The 27,968-nt window shown below is 55.3% G+C and overlaps 1 protein-coding gene across 3 annotated transcripts; it reads left to right on the top strand.

The window, feature by feature from the left end:
* The first annotated feature begins 21 nt into the window (after window positions 1-21).
* Window positions 22-27,688, top strand: NHSL3 (NHS like 3). 3 transcript variants are annotated; one of them, XM_087446359.1, is made up of 7 exons: window positions 22-336; window positions 20,990-21,160; window positions 21,244-21,299; window positions 21,599-21,722; window positions 22,320-22,436; window positions 22,527-25,097; window positions 25,510-27,688. In XM_087446359.1, exons 1-7 carry the CDS (start codon window positions 102-104, stop codon window positions 25,530-25,532), a joined length of 3,297 nt encoding a protein of 1,098 aa, XP_087302485.1. In that variant the 5' UTR covers window positions 22-101; the 3' UTR covers window positions 25,533-27,688. The 3 variants fall into 3 exon arrangements, with proteins under 3 accessions (XP_087302485.1, XP_087302486.1, XP_014639600.1); XM_087446360.1 differs by lacking the exon at window positions 22-336 and adding an exon at window positions 9,885-10,048; XM_014784114.2 differs by lacking the exon at window positions 22-336 and adding an exon at window positions 18,868-19,036.
* Window positions 27,689-27,968: the final 280 nt, after the last annotated feature.

The raw sequence follows: 27,968 nt of genomic DNA, 5'->3' as shown, positions 1-27,968 counted from the left end.
TCTCCGGGCGCGTCTCCCCGCGGCGCCCGCCTGCCCGCCCGCCCCCGGCGCATGGGCGCCCCGCCGCAGGGGGCCCCGCCGCCAGCTCCGCCCGCCGCGCCATGGCGGCCCGCGCGCCCCCCGCCGCACCTGCGGCTGACGAGCCGGGGGGCCCGGGCGGCCCCCCGCGCAGGAAGAAGTCCCGCTCGGGCGCGTCCGGCCTCCGCCGCGCCTTCAGCTGGCTGCGGGGCAAGCGGCGCAAGAAGAAGGCGGCGGGGGCCGAGGGCGGCGAACCGGCCGCCCCTCGGGCCAAGAAGGCGGACGACAAGGCCAGGAGGGCCAAGGGGAAAGGCCGAGGTAAGGCGGCCGGGCACCTGGGCTGCGCAGCGGGCGGCGCCGAGGGTGCGGCCAGGGTGGCTCCGCTGAGGGTCCGCGGCGTGGGGAGGGAAGAGCCCCAGGCTCAGCCGGAGCACCCTCATTCTGCGCCGCCCCCCGGAATTTCCCAGACTCAGCCTTGCCCCGTTCTAGGGGGAGGGGACCCCCGGCTGGGGCAGGGATCCCCTGGCTTGAGCAGGAAGTGCGGGCAGCCTGGTTCTTGGGACGGTGAGGCAATCGCCCTCCCCCAGGCTCACCCAGGTTCTGCCCTCTGCTGAGTCAGGGGGTCAGGGACTTGACTCTGGCCTGGGGCCAATGGGAGAGGCAAGTGGCCTTGCATCTCTGGTAGGGGGGGGTCCCTCTGGGTCTGGAGGGTCAACTGCACTTAAAAGGTGTGTCAGCCGTCCAGGTGGATATGAGTGTCTAACCCCACAAAGGACCCAACGTGGCCCATAGCATGCTTTAGGTTCTTAACAGTGTTAGCTTTTCCCACCTGGCCCCCCTCACCACTCACCTGGGCCAAACCACAAACATCCACCTCCTGGGGTGGTCAGCTCACTGATGTGAACCAACCGGCCCTCCCCATCACTCCTTCCCCCCAGCCTTGGTAGAAACTGCCAGTGTTGGAAGTGTGCTTACAGATGGGGAAACTGAGGCCCAAGTTAATGGAGAGGCTGTACCTGGGCTGGGGTGGGTACTTGAAATACAACAGCTAATTCCCTGCCTCTGGGCTCCCTCTGGCCTGGTGGATGGGCGGGATGAAGGGAGGCTGACCTGGCTCATCTCTGCTGGGGTCACTTTTCTTTTGGCCTCTTGCTTGTTTCTTCCCTCATCTTCCCCTCTGTCTCCTGTTTGAGGGGGAGGGCATGAGACTCTGCAAGAGGGTGGGGCTTCCTTGGGGCCTGCTGTCTACCTGTCCTAGGTTCCTGCTGCCGTGTTAGAGGTGAGGAAATGGCGTGTGTGGGCCCATCCCATTCCGCTTGTGTTTACTCTCCCAGTGTCCTTTAACCGCCTCTGGAGGAGAATTTGAAGGAACACTTTAGGGGCCAGGAAGAGGGTGAAAAGCCTCTTGTGTGATTGCATCCGGGATGATCTTCCTTTTGGATATGGGCCCTTCCCCACTGTGGCCCAGCCACAAATAGAAGTCAGGGTGCTGGGGCTGGGATGGCTGGGCCAGGCCCTGAGGAAGGGTTTGGGTGAGGAGTGTTTGCAAGTGCTCTGCAGCCCCAACAGGACGTGGAGTCTGTTCCAGGGCTGCCCCACTGGGATTCAGTCTGAAGTCATCCCCATTTTGCTCAAGAGGGTGTGGATCAGAACTGCAGCAGGATGGATTGTGGTCAGACTGTCGAGATTGGAGTTAGAAGGCTGGTAGTGGACACTTTTCCCCTGGAAGACCAGTGTCGAGGCAGGAGCTGGAAAAGCTGACCCTGTAGGTCCCTGCTCCAACAGTCTGGTTAGGGGTCATTAGGTCAGTGGCCAGGCCTCCCCCTGCCTCGTGTTTGGTGTCAGGTAGCGCTGGGCTTTCTGGGCAGCAGGTCGGCCTGATTTGGGCCCACGTGCTTGGGCAATACCTCCCTGCCCCTGGCTGTTGTTTCCTCAGGTGGGGGGGGGGGTGGCCCCAGGTACAACTGGAGGAAGTCCTGCTCCCTTTTGCTCCAACCTTCTATTATTCCAATTGTTTCCTTGTCACCTGCCTGGCCTAACTTCTTTTCTGTTTATTAAGAGAAATAAATCTGATCTCTCTAATCTCCACTGGCACCGCTGATCAGGAAGGGGAAGCCCAAAGAAGGCTTAACTATTTCTGGGGAAAATGTTTAGAATGGAGATTGCAGGAGATAGGGAAGAGGTACACACAGAAAATTCCTGGGAGGTCAGGGGCCTTTGCTGGGGAGGTCATTCTCTCCCTGATCCCCATCTCTGAACCAAAGACCCATAAATGCAGGTCTCGGCTGCCCTAATTTGACTCCCCTACTACAAGATGAGAAAACTGAGCTTGGAATAGATTTTGAGCACCTGGCTTCCAGGACTCTTCTGCTCCCTTCACTGCCCTGCACAGACTTAGAAAGAAGAGAGGACATCTGACATTTATTGATTACTTTGAGTGTGCCAGGAGCCCTGTATCCATTATCTCATTTGAGCACATTTGCAGATGAAAAAATTGAGGCTCAGGGACAAAGAGTGATTGATTTGCTCAAACTGGGATTTGAACTCAAATCACCTGCCTCCAAAACTGGTACTGTTTTCGTGACTTTCCCAAGGACACAGACCAAGGGGTAAGGCTTAAAGATCTTTTTATCCAACCCATTCTACAGATGGGAAAAGGCCCAGAGAGAAGTGAGGGAACTTGATAGCGTCCGAGTCAGGCAAATCAGTGTTCAGATCCTGGCTCAGCTATTAGCCAGCCCCGTGACATTGGGCAGGCAACTTCTCTGTGGCCTCAGTGATTCCATTACTGTCTCAGGGAAGAGAGGGGGGACCTTCTCACAGGGGTGACCTTCTGTCTAGATGTTGTCTTGATGAGTCTGTGAGCTTTCTGTCTCTCCAAGCTTCTCACGAGAGAATGTGAAAAATATATGAAAGTGGAGTCATTCTAGAAATGCCAGGGGTTGCTGTTATTGTGTTGATGAGTTTCATCACCTGAGTTGTAAGGACCCAGTCTAGATGCAATGGGCTCTGAGGCTGACAGGACAACTCTCTCCTGGGCCCTACTCTGCCCCTTTCAGGCCACATGGCACGGCAGGTTATTAACACCTCCAAGCCTCAGTTTCCTTATCTGTAAAATAGGGATAATAAATCCTGGCTTTACAGGGGTGTTTCAAAGATCAAATTAAATAACAGACATGCAAATGCTTTGTGCACTGTGGAGCATGGTCTAGATGGTAGCAGGTTTCTGCTGGTGTGATGCTGAGGACTTGGGCATTAGCTAAGTTCATCCTGATCCATGTTTGGAAAACAACTCACTTGGTTACACCTCAGATACCCTGTTGTGGGGGATCCACAGAAGGTGGAGTCTTACCTTTGTCCAACAGGAGGACTCAGACATAAGAAAAAGTCAAAAAACAAACAGTAATCCATATTTTCCAGAAATATCACCTGGACTTTAGACAAGTATGTGGGGAGGAAGTGTTTCTGGGACAGATGCCAGGACTGGAGCCCAGTAGATAATCAAGGGAGGCTTTCTGGAGGAGGTGAGCAGAGTGTGGAAGGACGGCAGGGTGCTGGCTAATTTGAAGGGGAACATGAAGGCTGCTATGTGCCAGACCCTGGGCAGGCATTTTCATGAATGGTTTCCCTTGTCCTCACAACAACCTGGGAGGTGGGCAGTTGTCACCACGTATAGGTGAGAAAGTAGGCCCAGAGGGTGAAAGTAAGTTGATCAAGGGTCAGTCAGCTTCATTCATTTGAAAAAGATATATTCTTTACTATATAGTGTCAGGCACTGTTCAGGGTGACGCAGATACGTGGGACAAGACAAGCAAGGTTCCTGCTTGCATGAGAGGGATGTGGCAGTGACAGAACCCCTGAGTCTGCCTCCAGAGGCCACCCTCCCAACAAAATAATATGAGATGGATGTGTTTCTGACTCTGTAGAATCTTAGAACCAGCTTTGGGGAAAGGAGTATATAGCCCCTCGAAGGTTTTTCTCAGGCACTGGGCAGTGGCTGGGGGGTAGGAGGAGTGGGGATGGCTCTGATTCTCATAGCAAGACTTCAGCAGCCACCCCGCCAGGCCCAGCAGATTGGACCCCATGAACGCTGGCTACTCAGGCAGAACTGCCCTTGGTGTGCAGCTGTGGGGACACTCCTGTGTTTGAGTTCTGCTCTGCTGTATGACCTTGGGCAAGTTCTGCCCTGCTCTCAGCAAGACATGCCCTATCTTGACAAAGATGGGGTTTAAAAGCCTCTGAGACCCTTTGTAGTTCTAGAATTCTATGCGTTTGAGAATGGGCTGGAGGAGCAAGCTGGTAGGGGCCAGGAGCATGGGGGTGGGAGCTATGTCCAGGAAAGGAGAGCCCACCTTTGGCCAGTCAGGTGGACGAGACATCGGGACCCAGTGGCCTAGATGTCATAGGAAGGTGGGTGAGGAGACTGCAGTGTGAATTATGCCATCTCTGTGCTGAGCAAGGGGCCTGTGTATTTCTAAAGCAAAGTGAGGACCCAAAGGCACTTTGGTTGGTGGGCACTTCGCCTCTCTGAGGTCAGGGTGGTATCTGTTTGCCTTTCGATGGACACTCCATGGATTTCCACATTCTATGCCATTGCATGTGCTGCTCCCCCTTCTCTTCACTTTTCTATCCAGTGAACTCCTATTCATCCCTCAAGGCCTGGCTCCAGTGTCATCATCTCTGTGAGACTCCTGGGGAAATTAATGCCCCCCAGACTCTAGAGCAGGGTGCTTAAGAGATTTAGAGTTGGACAGTATATGCTTTTCTGGCCACCGTCTTCTTGGGTGGGGGCATCTCAGTGTCTTAGCCTGGGGCCTGGACTACTGTGATAGGGCTAGGGCTCCCTCTGCTGTAGGATACATCCAAGGGGGGAGTGGCTTCTATAGAGGAGTCTGGGTCTGCCTTCTCCAGGCCCCTGTGAAGGGATGGGCATTGTCTGTCTTGGGTCCAGATGGGAGAGGGCACCTCAGTAATTTATTTCACAAATACTTATTAAGTATTTATCAGATAACAAGTACCAACTGTGTGCCAGACCCTGTCCTGGGGATGAATGAGAGACAAGGTCCCAGTCCTCACGAACCTCACAATTTGGTGGTGGTGGTGGTGGGGCAGACATTGAGCAGTAATTGAGGGTCAAGAAGTGTGACAAACGAGGGAGCACAGCGATCCCAGGGAGAGATCAGGGACAGCTTCCCTGAGGAGGTGACACTTGAGCTAAAATGGAAGGATGAAGGGAAGCTGGGGTTGAGGGATTTGCACCGCCAGAATCAGGCAAGGCATCTGCTAGGGGCTGAGACCACCTGGCTGTCTGGGGTCCTGTGGGGCACAGGGAGTGCCGTACCTCACTGTTCTGAACATCCTGAGTGCAGGAGCTGGGTTGACTGTCTTTTCCCTCTGCCCTGCCCAGCACAGGGCCTGGCACTAAGTGGCTTTGGGTGATAGGTGGGTGATCCGATATGGGCCCCCAAAGCATGGGCATCTCTGGATCCAAGAGGCTCAGAGTTAACGGCCTGAGATGTCACAGGAAGCCCTCATGGCACATACAGATAGGCAGTTGAGGCCCAGAGGAGGAAGTAACTTGCTCAAGGTCATACAGCCAGCCAATGTTAGAGGTGGAGCAGGAGCCCACACCTGCCAGGCTGACCTCAGCTTCTCCGCTCCTTTGTTCAGACCTCAAATGCAAAATCCCCTCCCAAAGAGGTGCGTCTGCCAGGGGTAGGACGAGATGAGCAGGAAGCTGAGGCCAAGGAAGACTGACACCTTCAGGCGCTCATTCCAGCTGTCTCTCCCTCTCCCTCCTCGTGGAGGCCCGAATCCCCACCATGGCACACATCCCAGCGCTCTCCTGGAAATCCCCCTCAGGCTGGGAGGGGCCCTCCACCCACTATTCTCTCCCTCTCCTGCCCCTGAAGCAAGGCTGCCAGCAAGGTCTGCACTGGGGTGGCTAAATCCTGTGGGCAGAAAAATCTATACTCGGTTGTCAGTAGAGGGCGGAGGGAGAGTCTCCACTCACTCACCTGCCCCTTGGAAATCCCCCTCTCCCCACACCCTCAAAGCTGTCTCAGCTGCTCCTGGCCTGTCACATGCTGAAGAAAACTAATGAGAGGAAGCATTGTATATTGTTTGGGCCACAGTGAACGTGGTGGGGTGGGGAGAGCAGGTATACACACCTCCACCTTCCATCTGCAGACGCCACAACCACCTCCTTGGCGGGCTTGGGGAAGGAAGTAGGTGGAAGCAGCGTCCTCGGGCAGGAAGGATGAAATCTTTGTCCACCTTCCCTGTTATTGCACTCCACGGGACTCGATGCTCTTGTGCTCCACTGTCCTTGGGGGTCGGTTCATCAAAGGCTGTCAGCTCCACTCACAGGGTGCCCAGCTCTGTGCTTGGCATGGAGGGGAGACAGCTCAGGTTGGAGAGAGTTTCAACCCCAAATTTTCTGGCAAAGTGCACGATTCCCAGGAGGCTGCTGGTGGGGTCTGTTCCAAGTAGGGCCTCCTGTCTGTTTAGGATATCCTCTCCTCCAAGCCCCTAGCCAGGCGAGGCCTTTACCACCCTTCTCCAAGAGGGTCACAAGGCACTCAAGCCCTGTCTTGTGGTTCCTGGAGTTCTGGTCCATACGCCTTCCATACCACCTACTTCCTCCCACCAGTCCTACCTCAGGCTCTCTCATGCCCTTGGCTGTAGGCAGAACTCCTCCTGCTGGATCCTGAAGCTCAGCCTTTGTCGTGAAAGAATGTAAGATGGGAAAGTGTCTTGGACTCTCCTGCCTGTGCCTCTTCATCTCCACCAGTATGAAGTGCCATCATCACCACCTCCACCAGTTTCTGTTCAACACATGTGACACACCTACTGTGTGCCAGACACTATGCTGAGCCTGGGGTTACTAAGAGGAGTGAGACAGTCACTGCCCTCTAGGAGCTTGTTTTCTGTTTGGAAAGGGAGATACCAAAACAAACCATTGTCTTGAGACAAGTGCTGGATGGTGTTACACAGGGTGTGATCGATAACTATGTCAGAGGACAGCACTAATGCCTGTGGGAGATGGGGATGCAAAGAAGACTGCCTGGAGGAGTAGACTGTTGAGCAGGGCTTTGAGGATAGCAAGGAATCTTCCAGGCGAAGGTGGAAGAGGAAAGGACCATGTCTGAAGGCCTGGAGGTGTGCACTGGGGAGTGGCAGACAGTTTTGTGTGGGTGGGGTTCTGAGAATGAGAGGGCGTGGTCAGAGATGAGGCTGAACTGGTGGGCGGAGGGAGCTCCTGTAAGGCCTGCAAAGGCCAAGGCACCCGCCAGGTTCCAGACATCCTTCTAGGCTCTTTGCATGCCTGTCCTCACTCCATTCATGCCTGGGGATTTGCACTTTACTCTTGAGTGTTCGCTCTGCTCCCCCATACCACCTTTCTTCTTCACGGGCCTCAGTTTCCTCATCTCTAAATTAAGGGAATTGGGCTCGCAGATCTCTGAGATCTCTTCCAGATTTGACACTAGGACCCTCTTCTCTGTGCAAAGCAGGGGCCTGGTGCACACAGCTTGGTATACAGTGTATGCTCAATGAGTATTTTCTGGATAGATGAAGAAAATACCAGCCCCTCAGGGACTACACTGTTGTCAAGCTCAGACTTTTAGCAAGAGATGGGCCTCAGGGAGGATGGGGAACAGCTATGACTCTTTTTGCAGGGAGAGAACAGGGTGTCTTGGAGCCACTGGGTATAAGAGGCAGCGTGGTGTAGTGAGGGGCTTGCCCAGGTGGCAGAAAGGATGAGCCATATGAGGATTAGAACTGAAGGCCCTGGACTCCCAGCCCAGTGCTCTCTCTGCTACACCATGCTGCCCCTAGTTGGAGAGACAGGACAGAGTGATGGTAAAGGAGAGTCACTGCCCAGGATATGGGGCCCTGGACAGGTCCCTGGGCACAAGGGCACTTGCGAGGATACAGAGGTGGGGGCCTCGGGCAGCTTGGTAGTCTTTCAGGAGAGGTGAAGCTTGGCCTGAGGTTTGAAAGACCAAGACTTGTATAAGGGGAGATGAGTGAGGGGCACATAGCTCCACAGATGCACAGACATGGGTGGTTTCATGTACGTTTACCTATATACTCCATTACTTAACACACCCTCCAAATGTAGATGTGGGCATCCACTCAACAAACAATTGTACAGTCATATCGATACACAAAAGCACATGCAATTACACAGTCTTACAAACTTTCACTTACATGCACACAGGCAGACTGTTACACACTCAAATACACAAAAATAAGTGATATTCAGCCACCCTGAGAGACAGTCACAATTACATAGGAAGATACACAAAAGCACACATCCAGACATGTAAACAGACTCAACTATATGGATACAGGCACACAGTCACACACATGATTACACAGAGGGGAACCCACATGTTCAGGGTCACAGATACACAACTACACAGTCACCTTAAAGCACACAATTACAAATGCCCAACTGCGTGCTTGCCTTCAAGGTCGTGCAGAGGCACAGATAAAGTGGAGGGGTAAGTAGCATGGAGCAGTGGGTATTGGAGTCAGTCTGGGTTTGAGTACTAGCTCTGAGCTTAATGCTGTTTGATATTGGGCTAGTCAGTTGACTTCATGGAACCTCAATTTCCCCATCTGTAAAATGGGGATGATAAAAGTACCTGCCTTACAGAATTGTTTTGTGGAAAAATGAAGTAATGCATGAAAGTGGTTATCACAGTGCCTGGCACATAGTAAGTGCTATACAGGAGTCCTCCTTATCCACGATTTCTCCTCTCGCAGTTTCAGTTACCTGTGGTCAACTGCAGTCTGAAAATATGAAATGGAAAATTCTAGAAATAAACAATTCATAAGTTTTAAATTGCCTGCCGTTCTGAGTAGCTCGATGGAATCTCTCGCCGTCTAGCTCCCTCCTGACTGGGACATGAATCATCCCTTTGTCCAGTGTATCCATGTATACACTACTGCCCGTTAGTCACCTAGTAGCCGTCTGGGTTATCAGGTCACCTTGTCGCTATATCACAGTGCTTGTGTGCTTGTGTTCAGGTAATCCTTATTTTACTTAATAATGGCCCCAAAGCGCAAGAGTAGTGATGCTGGCAATTCCGGTATGTCAAAAAGAAGCCATAAAGAGCTTCCTTTAAGTGAAAAGGTGAAAGTTCTCCACTTAATAAGGAAAGAGAAAAATTATATGCTGAGGTTGCTAAGATCTACAGTAATTTTTATTACAGTATATTGTTATAATTGTTCTGTTTTATTATTAGTTATTGTTAATCTCTTACTGTGCCTAATTTATAAATTACCCTTTATCATAGGTATGTATATGTAGGAAAAAACAGAGTATATATAGGATTCGGTCCTATCTGCGGTTTCAGGCATCCACTGGAGGTCTTAGAACGTATCCCTGGGATAAAGGGGACTGCTGTATAAAAAGTGCTACCATTACTTTGAACACCATCACTACAGAAATACAGTCAGATCGATACATTTGTACACACAGGCACAGAGACACTCACGGGGTAGTGGTTGGTGGGCCCAAGCAGCAGCAGAGCTCTGGACCCCGCCTGCTGGAGCCCGTCCCCTAGTTCTCTCGGCGCCATTGCAGTCCTCAGAGAGGCAGCCCCTGGGCTAGGGGAGCAGGGGACCTTCCTGCCCCACCTGGACGGGACGGGCCTTTTCCGAAGCACTCTGGGCAGGGCGGCACAGCAGGTCTCCCAGGTCCTAGGAGGGGCGGAGCCTACGGGACGCGCACCAGGCCCCGCCCCTCCATCGGCCCCGCCCCGGCCCGACCATTGGCCGCAGGACCCGGGGGTGTGGCCAAGCTGGGGCTGGGGGCGCCTGCGGTGGCCGCCCGCGCGTCTCACTGCCTCGCTCCGCGGGCTGCGGGCCCGGCGGCCGGGCTGCTTGGGCTGCGCTCGGGTTACCGCGCCGGCTCCCGCGCCCGCCATGGGCAACTCACACCACAAGAGGAAGGCCCCTAGCGGCCCCCGGGTCCGCAGTTTCTGGCGGTTCGGGCGGTCGGCGAAGCGGCCGGCAGGTAGGGGCCGGGAATGGGGGCGGGGCAGGCGGGGAGGAGGGTCTCCCTGCCGCAGCTGCCACCACCGGTGCTGCCCCCTCCCGGGGCCTGGTGGGTGTGAGTGTGGGGGGCCGGGAATCCCCCGCACAGATCCCACACCTCACATGCACACAGACACACACGTACACACGAATACCCACAGGCGGGCACACGTACATGTTCGCAATTGACACAGTCACACAACACCCACTCAAATGTACGGACATGCAGACACGAAGTCACACAAACACACCCACACCATCCCTGTAGGACGCACAGATCTTGAGACACTGTGCATATACCTATCCATACGGTTTACACAGCCACACGAACTACACCACACACGCAGATCCAGACACAATCATATACACAGATCAGTCATGTAGGTACAGTTGCCCACTGTCTTAGGCACGCAGATGTACACACGGGTTCAAAACTGCACAACCAACCAGACACACACTCAGGCTGCAAGACCCGAAGGCACTTGTGCATATACACACACTTGTTCCCCAGGCTTTAGCCCCCAACAGGCTGAAAGTTTGCAGGAGGGAGGGGAGACAAAGGTGGAGGGGGGAAGCAGGAAACGGGGGGCTGGAGGCTCGGGGCCGCCTCCATCTGGCGCGATTGGGAGTCGGACTGGTTTTCTGGGCTCCCTCCCCACCCCCGCCCGCGCCGCCGCTGCCTCTCTGCGTCCCCCTTCCCCCCACCCCTGTGGTCGCTGCCGCATCTCCCCCTTTTCAGTGCAGCCACCGAGCTGGAACGCAGCCTTTGCCGGCGTGCTGCGGGATCCCTCCGCGGGTCACATTCCAGCCTCCAAGTTGGGGGGAGGTGGGGAGAATGGGGAAGGCCTCCAACCCCAGGGCTGGAAGACAGGATTCCTGGTTTCCCCCAGCGGGTGCTGCAGTTCAGGGTATCCCCCAGAGTCCCAGGGGGTGCTGGAGGAGGAGCTGTCGAGCGTGCCTAGTTCCCCCACCTGGTGAATCCACAGATGGGGTAGGGGCAGGGTGGTGGATCCACTGCCTCCCAGGAAGATAAGGGGTCTCTGACAGAGGCGGGTACTTGCTCTGGGAGTGAGAGAATCCTGGAGAAGGTTGTGGTGGGGCCCCTGCTGTGGTGGGAGAATCCACCCACGTCTTCCCAGGATGGCCCACATTCCTAGAGGTTCAGAACTGAGCCTGATGATCTCATCCCTCCACTCAGGGGGGATAGAAAGAGCCTGGGCTGGGAATTAGGGGGTCTGGGTTCTCGATATGGATCTGGTGACCTTGAGCAGATTGCTTTCACTTCTCTGGACCTCCCTGGCTCCTACAGGGGGCCTTGTCTGTGAAGTTAGAGGGGCTTAGCTTAGGTGACTTCTGGGACCCTTACAGTCCTGGCTACCTGATTTCGTGGATGAAAAGACTGAGGTCTAGAGAAGGAGGCCTTGTCCAAGGCTTTTGCCTGCAGTGGTTTGAGAAATAATAATGATAATCAAAATAACAATAGGAAAAGGGTTAATTAAGTTCTGGTAGGATCTCTTAGGATTCTTCAGAAGGTGGGTTGATGAGAGACTCCAGGACCTCCCAGTACAGCTTGGCCCAGCAATCCTGAAATCTGGGCTGTGCCCACCTTTCTCTGCTCTTAGAGTCTGCACTGAGGGAGTGGGGCTGGGCCTGGGATGGGGCTCTTCATCTGCCCTCCCATGGCCACTCTGATCTGATGGTTTCCTGAAAACCAACTGTGGGTCCAGACATGTGACCATCGGTGGTTGGGGAGAGAGAGATTAAGAGGGCTGTTTACAGTCTCCTGCCCGCTGGCCCTTAAGCGCCTTCTAGCAGCCCTGTGCTCTGCCAGTTCCTGCTGTGACTCGAGTCAACTAGGCTGTAAGGTGCTCCTAAAAAACCAGAAAACAATGTCAAGGCAACAGAGAAGTAAGTGTTGGGGGTTGGGGAGTGTTCTAGGCTGTATATCAAAAGGCTGTTGGGTTGGGGCCAGTTTTTAGAAAACTGAGGAGATGGTCTTAATTTGGACTTTGAAGTAACTGCAGGGTTGGAATTAGTCCTGAATTGTTGATTAAATGAGAGAACATGGCCCCGGATACATTTCAGCTGCGGGGAGTGGTCGTGAGCAAAGGCATGGAGTAGAAACTGAGCATGGAGGTTGGAGAGGAAAGTAGTTGAGGCTCTTTCCCTGTGCCTGGGACAAGTTCCATTGTGAATGCAAACTTCAGTCCCTTTGGTTTTACTTGTGCCGAGGATTCTGAAGCCTCCCCAGCCTCAGCCTCTCCTGTCACAGGCCCAGGTATGGGACTGGGGCTTGAGGACATATGATTAGTCCGTGAGAGGAGGAGGGAAAGAATGCAAGGCAAGCTGAGAGGGCTGGAGTCTACAGGCCATAGGGAGCTAGTGAAGGTGTTTGAGTAAGGGAGGGGCCTATGAAAGTGAGATATTAGGAAGATGGCTTCACGGTGGGGGCGGGGGCAGGCAGAACAAGTTGGGGGGTGGAGTGGTGAGAGTGGAAGCTCAGAGAGCAGTCTGGAGGCTGTTGCAGTAATCCAGGGAAGAGGTGATGGGGTGAGGACTGGGGACAGGGTGGCGGCTGTGGGAGTGGCGAGGAGTGGCAGCTGCAGAGACTGCAGAGGAGGTGGCAGAAGGGATAGGACCTGGGATTAATCCGATGTTGTGAGTAAGGGCCAGAGAGGGCTGTGAAGGCTCTGTGCTTGAGGCTGTGTGGCTGGGGGACGGTAGCAGGGATACTAAGCCCCTATGCTAACCCCTTACATGGATTAATCCATTTGTTCTCCAATAGTCTTACAAGCTGGAAGCTGTTATTCTCCCTATTTTACAGATAGGAAGCTGGAGCCCAGAGAAGTGAAGTTACTTGCCCAAGGCCACTCAGCAAGGAGGTGGCTGAACTGGGATTCAAACCTGAGCTGTCAGATTCCAAAGCCTGTGCCCTTAACCAGTTTGTGGACAGATGGGTTTCCTCTTATGGTTGAGGGGCCTGCAAGTCCTCTGGGCGAAGAAAGCCTGGGGCCCTGGAAGGTTTGGGCTCTGTAGGAAGCACAAGTGGAGGAAGTGCTGGGGGTGGGGGAGCAGGAGTTGAAGCCCCCAGGGGCTCTGAGAGGGAGCAGGTGAGAAGTAGGAGGGAGAAACTGAGATTCAAGGAAGGGTGGGTCCTGGTGGACCAAATGCCCTTGGACAGGAGAGAAGGGTGAGGGCTGAGGGTGGATGGGGAGAGGCCTCCCCACTGCTGGAAAGACACTGTAACCTGCTGGGATGGATTGGCCTTGGTTCTCAGGAATCCAGACCAACTCTCCCCTCCCCAGGCCAGCTGGGCACTTGGTCCTGGCAGGTTGGGGGAATGGTGGAGGATATGAATTGGGAGCCCAGGGAGCACCCCCACCGCACCACCCTCCTCCAATTCCCATGCATTGCACTGTCAGGTAGACACAGGGCCCTCTTCCTGGTTGCGTTTATTGTTCCCATCTTGCAGATAAGAAGACCAAGGGAAGGGACTGAGTTGTTGGTGGAGTCAGACCACCTAGAATTCTTGTCATCCCTCCCCTGCCTCTGGAACTGGAATGCCAGGGGTCTTTGTTAGGTCCCACAGCTGGGAGAAGACCAGTTCCTCTACCCCTCCACCCCCGAGCTTCTCCCTCTGTCTCCTCCCCTTTCTGGGGGTTGGGGGAGACTTGTGATCAACTGTGTATCCGGACTTGCTTCTGGGGAGCTCTGGGCTTCCAGATAAGGGGCTGGCCCAGCCCTCTCTGGTCTGAGGGATTTGAGATAAGCTGAACCTCCTTGCTGCTCCAGGCCCTGCCCCGAAGTGTGGAACCACTGCCCTCCTTCTAGGGGCAGAGTCATGCATGCTGAGGGCTCTTTAGAGATCATCTCTCCAACCCTTCCACCTCACAGATGAAGAACCTGAGGCCCAGAAAGGGGCAGTGCCTGGCTCAGGGTCCTACTGTGATTGAGAGGCAGTGAGAGTTCAAACCTAGGACTCCTGACTCCCAGGCCAGTGGGATATCTGGTCTGGACTTGGAATTCTCTCCCTCACAAATGGGGATTAGGGCTGCCAGATAGGGCGAGGTCACTGAGGAGCTGATAGGGAGCTGATGTTAAGTGTCCCTTATCAGACCTTATCTTAATAATGGTCCTTAACTCCACTTGAGACTTGAAGAGAGCTCGGAAGTGGGTGGGAGAGGAGGCCTCTGGTGGCATGGGAAGAACATGATTTTGCAGCCAATCAGAGCTAGTTTCACATCCTGATTCTGCCATTCCTAGCCATGTGACCTTGGGCAAGTCACTGACCCTCAGGGAGTACCTCTGTATGGTGAGGGGGATTAAGTGAAACCATGTGTGTCTCAATCAATTGACACTCAGTAAATGCTAGTGTATTATCGTTGTGTTGTAAGTAGAAAGGCAGAAGGGCCTGAGAGAGCCCTTTACCTACCCCCATATCCGGAGAGGCAGAAGCTCCCTCCGATTACAACATTTTGTGTTCACACTTGGTTGCATGGTTTTCTTTAACTTTCCCAGGCACTCTGTGAGGTGGGTATTAGTCCCATTTTACAGATGAGGAAACTGAGGCCCAGAGAGGCTAATTCATTTGTTCAAGGCCTGGGATCCAGACCTCCTGACTCCCAGCCTTTTCCTCTCCTGGCTTCATGGTGGCTGCTTCTCCTGCATCTATAAAATGAGGATAGTCATGCCTTGAAGCAACAAAGGAAAGGACTTTGGAAAGTCAGAATTGCACCCTGGTGGAAAGAGATTATTATGTCATTTTGGGGAGCAGATACTGACCTGGAAACTCATTATGACATTTATTAATACTATTGTAGCTAATTCCTCCCTGCACTGCTGCCTGTTCCCCCAGGCACCTGTGGGATGGGATCCTCCCCTCCCTGTCCCGGGCACTCCCTGCCCCCCAATATTTACCTTAGAACCAGCTTGTCAACTCTGCCCCTGCTAGGGCGGGGCTTCTCATTGAGGGAAGGAAAGAGGGAGATTCCCCTTCTGCAGACGTGGGGTGCAGAGCTCCCCCTCTTGAGGCAGGGATTGGGGCTGCAGCCTCCCTGACCCCTTAACTTCCTCAGACTTAGGACCACTAAGGCCTTTGGGGTGAGCCCCAGGTTCGAATGTGTGCTCAGGCACTTCCTGGTTGGGTGACCTTGAGCAAGTCACTTTCCCTCAAGCCTCCTTGTACTCATTTGTAAAAAGGGAATGTCACATATACCTTTCAGGTTTCTTATTAGGTGTTCTGCTAGACAGTAGAAGAGAGTGTTTAGAGAACTGTAAAGTGCCTCCACCTGAAAGCTTTTGTTATATTCACTTCCCTTTGTCCTGCTTCTAAAAGAATAAAATCTACATACACCCTGGGTTCTGCTCCTATGGGAAGGCCCTCTGGGCCTTGGTTTGTCAACAGGTACAGTGAGGGGTTGAGACTTAGGGCCTCTGAACACCCTGAATCCTGGCTCCTGGGCTGGCCAGGGGCAGTTAAGCCCTGAGAGGGGTGGGAGGGGGCTGGGGGCAGGGTCAGTTCTGGAGGGTTCCAGCTCCTGAGTGAGGCCACCTGGGCAGCTGTGCCCTCCCCCCTTCATTCCTCTCCCCTGAGTCAGGCCTGCCTGGCTGTGGGCGCGCCACAGCCCCCGCCCCTTGTTCTGGAATGGGGCAGGTTGAGGCCTCACCCCATGGAGGATGTTGCCAAGACAGTGGGTACGCATGCGCACAGATGTGCACGTGGCCTTGGGGGTGGGGGCTCCCTCCCCCATTTCTCTCTGTCCCCAGGCTCAGGAAAGCCCCAGAGTGGTGGGTACATGCACCTGCCTTCCTGTACATGCAGCCACCTGGCAGGGCCGTGCGTGAGTCTGTGCGGTGGCACTCGGGCGTGAGGAGGACATGGACTAGAGTGGCCTGAGTGTGCTTTGTGGACGTGGTCCTGAGGGCGCCCACCTATAAGGATGGCCCCAGTGACATTTTGGAGGTGTGTGCCACATACCTCTGCTGGGGCACTGTATCCGAGCTCAGGAACTTGCATGTATGCTTCCTGGTGTGCCCTGCATGTTGGGAGGCGTGGCCAGGAGCAAGCTGTTTTCTCAGCTCCCGGAATCCTCCCACAGGCAGGTCGGGGAGGAGGGGAAGGCGGAGGCTGCTAGGTGAGCCTCAGCCCCAGGCTGCACCTCTGGACTGTGCTGGGGCAGAAGGTCCTGGAACACGGACTCAAAGTGTGACCTTGGGCGAGGTCCTTCCACTGTCTGGGCCTCAGTTTCTTTGTGAGGCACCTGCTCTCCACCTGAGACTCAGGTTGCTGAGCTCCGCCCCAAGCAAGCCACAGGTGTGTAGACCTGTGTCTGGGGTGGCTCAGAGAAGCCTGGGGCGCTGGCCAAGCTGTGGGTGGTTGGGGGGAGGGGTGTTGCTGGAGCAACCAGATGTTATCAAGTGTGAGAGCCTTGGATCAGGAATTTGCAGCTGTGGCCCTGACTGCCAGCTGTGGACCTGAGACCTTGATAAGCTGATGTTCCCCCACCCCCAACTTAGGGGGAGCTCAGCCCTTAGTTTCCCTGGTTAGGGGGACTGTGTCCTGTATGGTTAAAGGCTCCAGTTTTGGAGCCAGCCAGAGCTTGGGAAGTCACCTAGCTCTCTGAGCCTCACAGGTCCATGATCAATTACGGGGAGAGTATCTTTGCATAGCTGGTCTTGGAGGGCTGTTGTCAGATGCATGAGGGCAGGAAGACTTTGCCTTCCAGCAGCACCTGGCGTGGTGCCTGGCATGAATTCATCACAAGTGACAGTTTCCTGCTTTTTTCTGTTGGAGTGGGACTAATAAGAGCGGTGGATGGGTCTGCCCTAAGAGAGAGAAGAGGGGAGGATGTGGTCAAGAAACCAGGAACTCGTGGGGATGATAGAGTCCGGCAGCCTTCTTCAGAGGGGAGGTCAGGTTTGTAGCTGGCACAGCAGACAGAGCATGCCTTTTGGATTCAAGTTGTCCTGAGTGCAAATGCCACCCCGCCATTTACCAGCTTTATATTGCTTGCCCACTCTGGCCTATGTTTCCTCATTTGTAAAATGGGGGTAAAAGTGCCTACTTCTTGGGCTTGTTGTTTAGATTTCAGTGATTTGTGGGTATATACTCTCCAGCTCCACAGAAGTTTGTTCTCCAGAGAGCAAGGGCTCAGCCTTCTGCTTGACTGCTCCCTGAGAGGTGGGGCAGCAAATGGGGAAGGGGCTGCAGAGGGGCCTTGCAGCATGGGCGCCACTGTGGGTTCTTAGATTCCCTAGGGCCTCAGAGAGAGAGGTGCTGTGAGAGAGGGGTGTCCTTAGGCGAGTTTGGGGGACAGCACTGCACAGCTCACAGACTTGCTCTTCCACAGTCTCAGCGACTCTTTGGAGTTGCCAAGGGCATCTATTTTAACACTGTCACTCCTGGCTTAACCTTTGGTACTGACCTCCTGGGGCTCTTTGAATAAAATCCAGACTCTGCCAAGGCCTCTGGGGCCCTCCCTAACCTGGCTCCTGCCCTCCTCTCACCTCCTGCCATTCTCTCCCTTGCTCACCATTCCAGCCACACTGGCCTCCTCTCTGTTCTGGGAAACTCACCACTCCTGCCTCAAGGCCTTTGCTGTTGCCTCTGTCTAGAAGGCTCTGCACCCAGCACTTGCCCTGGCTGGCTCCTTCTCATTCTTTAGGTCTCAGTTCCAATGGCCTTTCCTTAGGGAGGCTTTCTTTGATGCCCCCAAAGGCACCCCCTTCCTGTCACAGCTCCTTGGTTTTCACTATCTAAAATTGTATTGTTAGTTTACCTCATTTGCGTATTTGTCAACTACTTATTGCACTCACAGTATGTGCCAGGCACTGATGTAGGCACTAGGGATATACTGGTGAACAACATAAAGTTCTCCTCCATTAGCCGTAGCCCCCAATACTAGTCTAATAAAGATTTGCTGATTGAATGAATGGATACAACAATCTTATAAAAAGGAGTTATTGGCCTTGTTTCCATGTGAAGTCATGACTTGTGTGTGATGGAGCTGGATTTGAACCTAGACCTTACTTCCCTCCAAGTAACCCCCCAACCCCCGGTCCTTACCTATGAGCTGTTTCTTGGCTAATTCTGTTTTCCCCGCCTGGTGATGCAGCAGAGTCACGGAGTCACCGAGTGAGGCCAGTGGGGAGAATCCTAGGCTAGAGCAGCAAGAGGTCTGTGTTGAAGGCCTGTTGCTGTGTGACCCTGGAGAGTTCACAGTGCTTCTCTGGGCTGCTGATGTCACATTACCACAGTGGGAAGAAAGTCCTTTGGAAAGTGGGAGGCTGAACATATACATGAGAGGTTGTTACCACCAGCCACTGTGATTCCACTCTGGGCAGTACTGTGTCCTGGGCTAGCTCCCTCACCACAGGCAGTCCTGGGCTTCTGCCTGGCCACTCCATGCTCTGAGCTCCTTCCCCTGGGAGTTACCCTCACCAGCCAGGAGGACTTGGGGGTCGGCACCATGCCAAGTCTAGTCTAGTGGCTCTTCCGCCTACCATCTGGCAGCCGAGACCCCTGCCTTAGCTCTGGCTCCTGACTGGAAAATGACTTAGGGACAGGGTTACTGGTCTGCCCCTGGAATCGAGTATCTTTGGCCCTCCTAGTCATCCTCTCCACCAAAGCTGAGCAGCCACAGACTCCGGGCCTCAGTTTCCTCCTCAGAGTCTGGGATGTCTCATGCCCCTGCCGTCTGCTTGAGGGGCGGGGTCGGCGGGTGGGCGGGCACAGTGGCGAAGGTGGGAGGAGGACCTGGAGAGCAGCCCCTCCCCCTCCTCTGCCTGGAGCCGGCGCTCTGCGGCTGGGCGGGCGGCCTCGCATCCCCTTAGTGCTGGGTTATGGTGAAGGCGTCGCCCGGCTTTCTGGAGAGGTCGGAATAGGGGACGGTCCGAGTGGTACCCGCAGTCATGGTGGTGTTCCTGGGCCGCCACCTCCCGGCGCTCCTCGGGGTCTTTAAGAAGAAGGGTGAGTGGGTGTGGCTGGGGGGACAGGAGGGATCCCCGACACCTCCGTTTGCCAGACCCTTATGTAGAATGAGGGATCAAGGCCGGGGAAGGGTAATGGGTGGGGGATGGGTCCAGTAATGAGGCCAGACTCCCCTGTCCGCCCAGCCTTTGTCCAGCCGCTCCCCCGCTGCCTTTGTCTGGGCCTTGCTTGTCTTTGGGAGGATGGATCCGGGTGGCTCTGACCTTGAAGCCTGCAGCCCTTGGGCGAGACTGCCTCCCTCCAGGGGTACCCACACCTTACTGGGTACATCCCAGTACCTCAGTTCTGAGAGGTAGGGCACCGGCTCCCAGGTCAGTCAGTGTGTGGAGGAGGATGGGATGTGAGGAGCAGAGTAGAGGGGAATGTAGTGCCCCTGGAAGTTGGGGAGCATGGTCAGGGAAATCCTGTTTAGAGGCCCTGGGGTGAAGTTTTGGAGGGAGGGGCCTATGCCACTTCCTCCCCCTAGGAGCTTGGCTTTCAGGCCTGGGGTAAGACGTGGGGGCCAGAGGGTCCCCATCTGAGTGTGATCCAGGAATCCCCTCTGGGAACCTGGAGTTTAGTCCTGGCTCTGTCTGACTCTGATTTGCAGGTGACCTTGGGAAGGCCTTGCCTCTTTGAGCCTGTTTTCCCAACTTGTAAAATCAGGGAATTAGCTGAGACTTGGCTAGATGGATTCCTGGGAGACCTCCCAGCTCTGACTTTGTGGGATTCCTGCGGATTCCCTGGGGCAGGAGCTGGCTGTTGAAGAATGGGCTGAGGAAGGAGGACAGGGCAGGTGTCTGAACTGAAGACCCGGATCCTGGGGCATCCTGGGGTGTGGCCCTTTAAAGGGCTTGTTTTGTTCCTGCCCCTCTACAAGGTGCTGCCAAGGTCACATGACCCTCCCAGCGCTTTTGCTTATGTTGTGGGTTCCATTTAAAGGGGGGCTGGGGCTGCAAAGTGCTGACACAGCCCCCCATTCCCAGGATTAGATGACCAGCTCTCCCATGGGCGGGGCCTGTAACAGGATCCTTTGTAATGGATCTCTGGCTCCTCTGCATCAGAGGCCAGGGCCTCCAGGAGAGGGGGATACCTGGGACTGTTCCCCCAAGAGAGGATGGAGTTGCCTTGTCTAGGGGTAGAGGGACGCAGGTCCTCCTCCCCTCCCCTGCCCATCCTTCCACTAAGGGACAGCCACATGGGTGAGTAGGGGACTCAAGAGGCCATATCCCTGGTTTGTCCCTCCCCCCCGGACTTCCTGGGGATCTGGTTATGACCCCTTCAAGCCCCCACCCCTTCCTAGTGTCCCATGTGTCTTCTTCCTGGACCTGGGCCAAGGAGGTGTACAAAAAGGGTGGTTTGTTTTCCTGTAAAGTAGAGCTTGGGCTCTGGAGACGAGAAGTGTATTTGTTATGGGCAATGTGTACTGGGGTGTCTTGCATGGTCCCCTGAGTGATGTGTGGATACGCAGTTGTGTGTATGTTTGAGTACTGTTTGTGTAAGCATAGAACGGGGACTGTGGGTGTTGTGTGTATACCTAGGGATTGGGTGTGCTCTGTGTGGGCCCTTGTGTGCTGTGTGAGTACCCAGATGTGTTTATACGTGGGTGCTATTTGTTTGTATACATACTGAAGCCTGTGGGTGGTGTGTGCATATATGGTGGGCCAGTGTGCCCTGCATGTGCTGCCCTCTCTGGGGCCCTTTGTGTGGTATGGATGCTCAGATATATGTACACTTGGGTATAGTTTGTGTATGTACATGGGGGCTCTGTGTATTGAGTGTATACCGCAGAACTGTGGGCTGTGTGTACTGATTGGGGGAAGTGGGCATTGCATGTATGTGCAGGGGCCGTGTGCAGTCTGGGGACTGTAGGTGCCCTTGTTATGGTGCCTGTGCATCCCCAGGGCCCAGATGCCTTCAGGCCTCACTTCTCTTCCTCCTACATCCCACTAGGCTCTGCCAAAGCTGAGAGTGACAAACGTCTAAGTGTGGGGCCGGGCCAGGGGCCAGGCTCTGTGGTGGATGAGCACCAGGACAACGTCTTCTTCCCCAGCGGGCGGCCGCCTCACCTGGAAGAGCTGCACACACAGGCCCAGGAGGGGCTCCGTTCCCTACAGCACCAAGGTAACCTTCCACTCCCCTCCAGTGCTACTCTCAGCTCCCAAGGTCAGGGGTCAAGCCTAACACACCTTTCTGGTGTCTTCCAGAAAAACAGAAACTGAACAAGGGTGGCTGGGACCATGGAGACACCCAGAGCATCCAGGTGAGCCCTGCCCCCAGCTCAGTCCTGACTACTCTTCCGTCTCTGCTTGATCTTTGGCAAGTATGTCTTTGAACCCTTCTGGATGTCAGTTTCCTTCCTGTATCATGAAGGGCTCGACTAGGTGACCCCTGAGGGCTATTCTAGCTGATGTCTGCTCAGTGCTGGGTGATGCTGGGTGGGGGAATCTGAGTCAAAAGTTCCAAAGAAGAGCCTTGAAGAGGCAACAGTGAGCCCTACCCAGGCCTCTGGGGTGGTCCTGGGTCTGGAGCCAGGGCCTGATCACCTTCTTCCCTCAACAGTCCTCCCGGACAGGGCCGGATGAAGATAGCATCTCCTTCTGCAGCCAGACCACATCCTACACAGCTGAGAGCTCCACGGCAGAGGATGCTCTCTCCATCCGCTCGGAGATGATCCAGCGCAAAGGTGTCTGCTCATCAGCCAGGGTTCTTGGACAGGGAGGGGGGTGGTGGGCACCAGGGTCCCAGCACCTGCAGCTTCCCCTTTTCCTCCTAATCTAGTGTTTCCCAAGGCTCTGTGATTCAGTGAATTCAGGAAACACTGTACCCTGTGTCCTCTTGGAGGTTCATGATGCACATTAACTGCAAAGCAGGACAGTTAAGAGTCGGGAAACCTGGGTTTGAGCCTGGTGTTGCTGTTTACCAGCTGCGTGACCTTGGGCCAACCCTTCACCTCTCTGAGCTTCTGTTTGATGTTCTATAAAAATGAGGATAAGAGTACTTATATTATTGGAATGAATGACAAATGTTTAGCATGCTGACTAACACATCGTTAAGTGTTCACTAAGTGGAAATGATCATTATTGATCTAATAAAGCCTTCCAGAAGTCTTACAGAAAAAAAGCATCTAGCTTTGTTTAACCTAGCTTTGCCCACGCCTACTTGACTATGGAAATCTTTTTTCGCAGAGCTCTCTCTTATTAATATTCTACAGAAGTAGTGCTCTGCACATTGTGCCCTGAGACCTGCTCTAACGGTTTCTCTCCTCTGGACTGGCCCCCAGGCTCCACCTTCCGACCCCATGACTCGTTTCCCAAGTCATCCGGAAAGTCAGGGCGGCGGCGGCGGGAGCGGAGGAGCACTGTGCTGGGGCTGCCGCAGCATGTGCAGAAGGAACTCGGTGAGCACCGCATTAGGAGGGCAGCGGTGGTGGGTGGGGAGTCCTGGCCACCCCCTCTGCTGACTGCCACGTCCTCCCTGTCCATTCCAGGCCTGCGGAACGAGCGTGAGGCACCAGGTACTCCTTGGCCTCCTGGTCCACGGGATGCTGTGCGCATCCCCACAGTGGATGGCCACCCGGTGGGCTTGGCCTCAGCAACAGGGGCCCGAGTGTCGCTGCAGGCGCTGGAGGCAGAGGCGGAGGCCGGTGCCGAGGCAGAGGCCATGCTGCAGCGCCACATCGACCGCGTTTACCGGGATGACACCCTCGTTGGCCGGTCCACAGGGGCCCGGCCCCCACCACTGAGCCGGCCCATGTCCCTAGCAGTGCCTGGACTGACAGGAGGGGCCGGGCCTCCAGAGCCCATGAGCCCGGCCATGTCCATCTCGCCCCAGGCCACCTACTTGTCGAAGTTGATCCCACATGCTGTGCTGCCACCCACGGTGGATGTGGTGGCCCTGGGCCGCTGCAGCTTGCGCACACTGAGCCGCTGCAGCCTGCTCGCGGCCAGCCCGGCCTCCATCCGCTCACTGGGCCGCTTCTCCTCAGTCTCCAGCCCACGTCCCCACAGCCGCCACCCTTCCTCCTCCAGTGACACCTGGAGTCACTCTCAGTCCTCCGAGACCATTGTGTCTGATGGCTCCACCCTTTCCTCTAAGGGTGGCTCTGAGGGCCGGCCAGAGGGCTCTGTGGCTAGCAATAGTGTGGCACCCCCTCCCCAGGGGGGCAGTGGGAGGGGCTCTCCCAGTGGGGGCAGCACGGCTGAAGCCTCAGACACTGTCAGCATTCGGAGTAGTGGGCAGCTGTCTGGCCGGAGTGTGTCCCTACGTAAGCTGAAGCGGCCCCCACCTCCTCCCCGCCGGACCCACTCGCTCCATCAGCGGGGCTCAGCAGCACCTGATGGGCCCTTGGGGTTGCCACCCAAGCCCGAGCGGAAGCAGCAGCCACAGCTGCCTCGGCCGCCCACCACTGGTGGGTCAGAAGGGATGGGGGCAGCACCCTGTCCATCCAACTCAGCAGGCAGCTGGGTGCCTGGCTTGTCTCCGGGTGGCTCCCGGCGCCCCCCACGCTCCCCAGAACGGACACTCTCACCTTCCAGTGGATACTCGAGCCAAAGTGGTACCCCTACCCTCCCTCCCAAGAGTCTAGCAGGGGCCCCTGCTTCCCCAGGCAAGGTTCAACCTCTTAAGCCAGAGCGTGTCACTTCCCTTCGATCTCCTGGGGCCTCTGTCTCCTCCTCCCTCACGTCTCTATGCTCCTCCTCCTCTGACCCAGCCCCCTCAGAACGCTCTGGTCCACAGATGTCGACCATCCTGGGTGACAGGTTTGTCATACCTCCTCACCCCAAGGTGCCTGCCCCGTTCTCCCCACCTCCCTCCAAGCCTAAGAGCCCTAACCAAGCTGCCCCTGCTCTGGCTGCCCCTGCTGTGGTCCCTGGGCCCAGCTCTACTGCTGATGTGAGTCCTGAGTTCCCTCCCACTCCCCAGACATCCCTGACTCCACCACAGGAGTCTTCCCTTGCCTCCAAAGACCAGTCGCCCCCACCATCTCCACCCCCATCTTATCATCCACCCCCACCACCCACTAAGAAGCCAGAGGTGGTTGAGGAGGTCCCGTCTGCCCCAGAGATTGCTGAGGAGCCCCTGCAAGATCCCAACTGGCCCCCACCACCACCTCCTGCACCTGAGGAGCAGGACCTCTCCATGGCTGACTTCCCTCCACCCGAGGAGGCCTTTTTCTCCGTGACTGGCCCTGAGCCTGCAGGTCCTTCAGACCCCCCAGAGCCTGTCAGCTCCCTGGTTGCTTTGCCCTCCTCAGCTACTGTCTCTTCCCAGAGCCAGCCCCATGGTACCCCAGACCCTCCTCCAGCTCCACCAGCCCCACCTCCTGCTGGTTCTGTCACAGGGCTTCTGGCCAAGGCCCCTCGGAGAGAACCCGTGGGCTGCAGCAAGGGCAGTGGGGTTCCCAGGGAGGATGCTGGTGCACCCCTGGTCACGCCCTCACTCCTGCAGATGGTCCGACTGCGCTCTGTGGGTGGTCCCACAGTGGCTGCAACCCCAGCATCAGGGCCATTGGCCCCCCAGAAGCCACTTCGAAGGGCCCTGTCAGGGCGGGCCAGCCCAGCACCTGCCCCCTCCTCAGGGCTCCATGCTGCTGTCCGACTGAAGGCCTCCAGTCTGGCTGCCAGTGAGGGCCCTGTGAGTGCCCAGCCCAATGGACCACCTGAGGGTGAGCCACGGTCTCCCCAGTCCTCTGCCTCTACGGCCAGCTTCATCTTCTCCAAGGGCACTAAGAAGCTGCAGCTGGAGCGGTCCGTGTCCCCCGAGACCCAGGCTGATCTCCAGCGGAATCTGGTGGCTGAACTTCGGAGCATCTCGGAGCAACGGCCACTCCAGGCCACAAAGAAGCCACATAAGGCTCCCCCACCCGTGGCCCGCAAGCCCTCTGTGGGAGCCCCACCACCTGCCTCCCCGAGCTTTTCTCGGGCTGAGCCTCTTACTGCTCCTCCCACCAACGGGCTCCCCCCTGCCGAGGACAGGACTAAGGGGGAGCTAGCGGAGAATGGAGGTGTCCTGCAGCTGGTGGATCCAGAGGAGCGGAAACTGGGCGTGCCTAGCTCAGGTACTGCGGGCAGTGGGGCCCATCACTGGTGATGGGAAATAGGTAGCTGCAGTTCTGCCTTTAGGGATTTGCTCTTGGATCTTTAAGACTCTTCTGGTCTCAGGATGCCTGGGAAGGGTGAACTGTCACCTTGATGAGCTACAGTGAAAGAGCATGGTGTGTGGGGCTTTGGAGTCAGAACTACAGAGTTTGATTCCAACTTTGCCATTTTATCTACCGATCCTGGCCTCCAGTTCCTTGCTGTAAAGTGTGGGGCAGTGATACTGCATGAGTGTCAGCATTTGTGAAGTGTCTAGCCCAGTGCTGCTGCATGGTCAGTAAATTGAGGGGGTGAGGATGTGCCTTGGGCCCTTAGTGATCAGAACCAAGGCGGGAGGTCCCTTTGCTGAGTGTTCCTTCTTTTTTCCCACAGACCCACAGAAAGAGCTGGTCTGACCACCAGGCACCTCACTGGCACTGCTGGCCCATCCCAGGAATACAATCTCAGGGACCTGAGCAGCTCCAAGGATGAGAAGATACAGCAGAAACTTAACCTAACAGAGAGGATGCCTGCAGCCTTAACCCACAGCCTTCAATATTTATGCAAGCCTGGTGTCGATCTGTCCTCCGTCACCCAGCACTCATGCCTTTTCCCGATTGGATTCACCTCTGGCAGCTGCCACTTCAGTCTTGGCCTTAGCCTCATCTTGAAGAGGTAGCTGGTGGGAGTGGGTGGTTGCGCCCCCTGCTGGCCCTGAGGCCACAGAGTTGGGAGCAGAACACCTCGAGTTTCTTTTGTTTCCTTTTTTTTTCATGTCCAAATCATGCACATACTGTAGTCCAGAATCAAAGCACTTTTGAAAAGTGGCTGCATGTCCATCCTCCAGGGCCCGTGAAGCCACATTCCAAGGGCCTGTTTACATGGCAGCAGCGTCAATCCCTGGTAGCCAGCCCAATAGCTGGGACCAGTCTGTCCCCTCCCTCTGATCCAGTTTGCTCCTTTTCTTAGTTCTTAGAGGTGGGCAAGTCGTATTCCCACAGGCTTCGCCAGGCTGGAGGCAGGAGTGGGACTGTGGAATTCCAAAGCACAAAGGTGCAGTGGGCATTAGCCTTCCTGTGCCTCAACTTACCACCAACCACCCTTCTGCCTTCCAGTTCTGCCAGGTGCTCCATGCAGAGGACAAGAAGCGGGACTTTGCCAGGCCCCAAGTGGGTTGGGGGAGAAAGAATCAGAGGAGGGGAGGTCCACAGGCTCTGTGTCCTCAGCAGGAGAACAGAATAGGGGGTCACCTCGGTGGGCACCTGGCAATGCCAGGCATCTGCCCTGTCTCACTTGATCAGGTTGGGGTAGGCAGGCATGACACTTCAGAGGCAGGAGCCCATGGGCTGTGGCAAAGCTGGGTCCCTTTCAGCTCTGCAGGAAGTACTGAGGAGGTGGACGAAGGGGAGGGTCTGGCAGGGGAAGAGCTTATTTGGCCTGGCCCCGTGGATTTCATTCTCTGACCTTTCTCTTTGTCTCCATGCATGTCCTTTCTGCAGCTGCCTTTCAGCACAGGTGGTTCCACTGGGGGGAGCAGACGCTGAGTGACAAGGAGGGGAAGCCAAAAGTGCATTCTATTCCAGACTTTTCCCTAGTCAGTGAGAGGGGCATTCCATGCTCCTAGGGAGCAGGCTGGGTGGTTGCCCCCTAGACATCAGCCTCTTCTACTGATCTCTTCTCCAGGAATTTTAACAACCTTTCTGTTTTCAGCCTGTGCTACCTATCTAGGTAAGATGGCTTCCCCACTGGCCCCTGGGACTTCCACAGCAGCATGGCTGCCACCCCTTCTGTCTTGACCCTCTTTCCTCAACAGTGACTCAAGCTTGAGCCTGGCAAGGAACGTTGCTTTTAGCTGCTTCTCCTCCACTAAGGAGAGAGATTGGCCCCCTCCCAGAACAAGAGCTGGGAACACAGGGGATGTGGTAGGAGAGCCTCGGTTCCTCTGGCCCTCTTTCACTACTGTCTTCTCCCTGTAGCTATAAACCAATGTTCTTCCCTTGCCCTTTGGGTAACAGCAAGCTGCTGCTGGGTCTGTGTTGCGCCTGCCCAGTGAGTTGGGGAAGGACAGTCAGTAAGCACTGCTCTGCTCAGAGCTCCTGATCCAGCCCCCTGGGAACCAGGACCCGGTCAAAGCCTCTATGAAACCAGGCCCTGGCAGCCTCAGAGCTGCTGGAGGTGGGAGGGAGCCCACCTTCCATCTCTTTCCATTCCCTCTCTTCCCAATGTTACTTGAGCTCCTTATCCTCAGAATCTCCTGAGCTTTTTCCCCCCTGGGTGGGACAGAGTACCAAGGAGAAGGGAGGATCTAGAAGAGGCAACCCTTCTTTGTCCTCTGGGGTAAATGAGCTTGACCTAGTGAAAATGGAAAGACCAAAAGCCTCTGATTTTTAATTTCCATGAAAATGTTAGAGAGAGAAGTATATATATATATATATATATATTTCTTTAAAATTTTGAGTCTTTGATATGTCTATACAAACAATCCATTCCCTCTTCCCTGAAGCCTGAGTGAGACACAGGAAAAAGCTCTGTGTGTTTCATTCAAAGGTGTTAATTAAATGATTAAAACTTGGCTGTGGCTGCTGCTTCTTAATGGGGGAGGGACAGGGCGGTGGGCCGGGCCCACATTTAGAAGGAAAAATGTTATGTCCGCTGCAAGCATTGGACCCCAAAAGTGGGCCTCTTCTGCTTAGTACTGCCAAAGGGAAACTCAAGGTGTCTGTCATCCATTCTCTCTCTCCTCCCTCCCCTCCCTCCCATTATAGGGTCAAAAGTCCAAGATACAAGCAGCCACAGGCTGGGTGAGGGGCCCAGCAGCTGCTTCACACTTGTGTTCCTCTTTGCTGAGATGC

The sequence above is a fragment of the Ceratotherium simum genome, chromosome 22, assembly GCF_057802395.1.
Source record: "Ceratotherium simum simum isolate JZ-2026a chromosome 22, ASM5780239v1, whole genome shotgun sequence".
Classification (NCBI taxonomy): Eukaryota; Metazoa; Chordata; class Mammalia; order Perissodactyla; family Rhinocerotidae; genus Ceratotherium; species Ceratotherium simum.
This window is presented reverse-complemented; position numbering and strand designations above follow the sequence as displayed.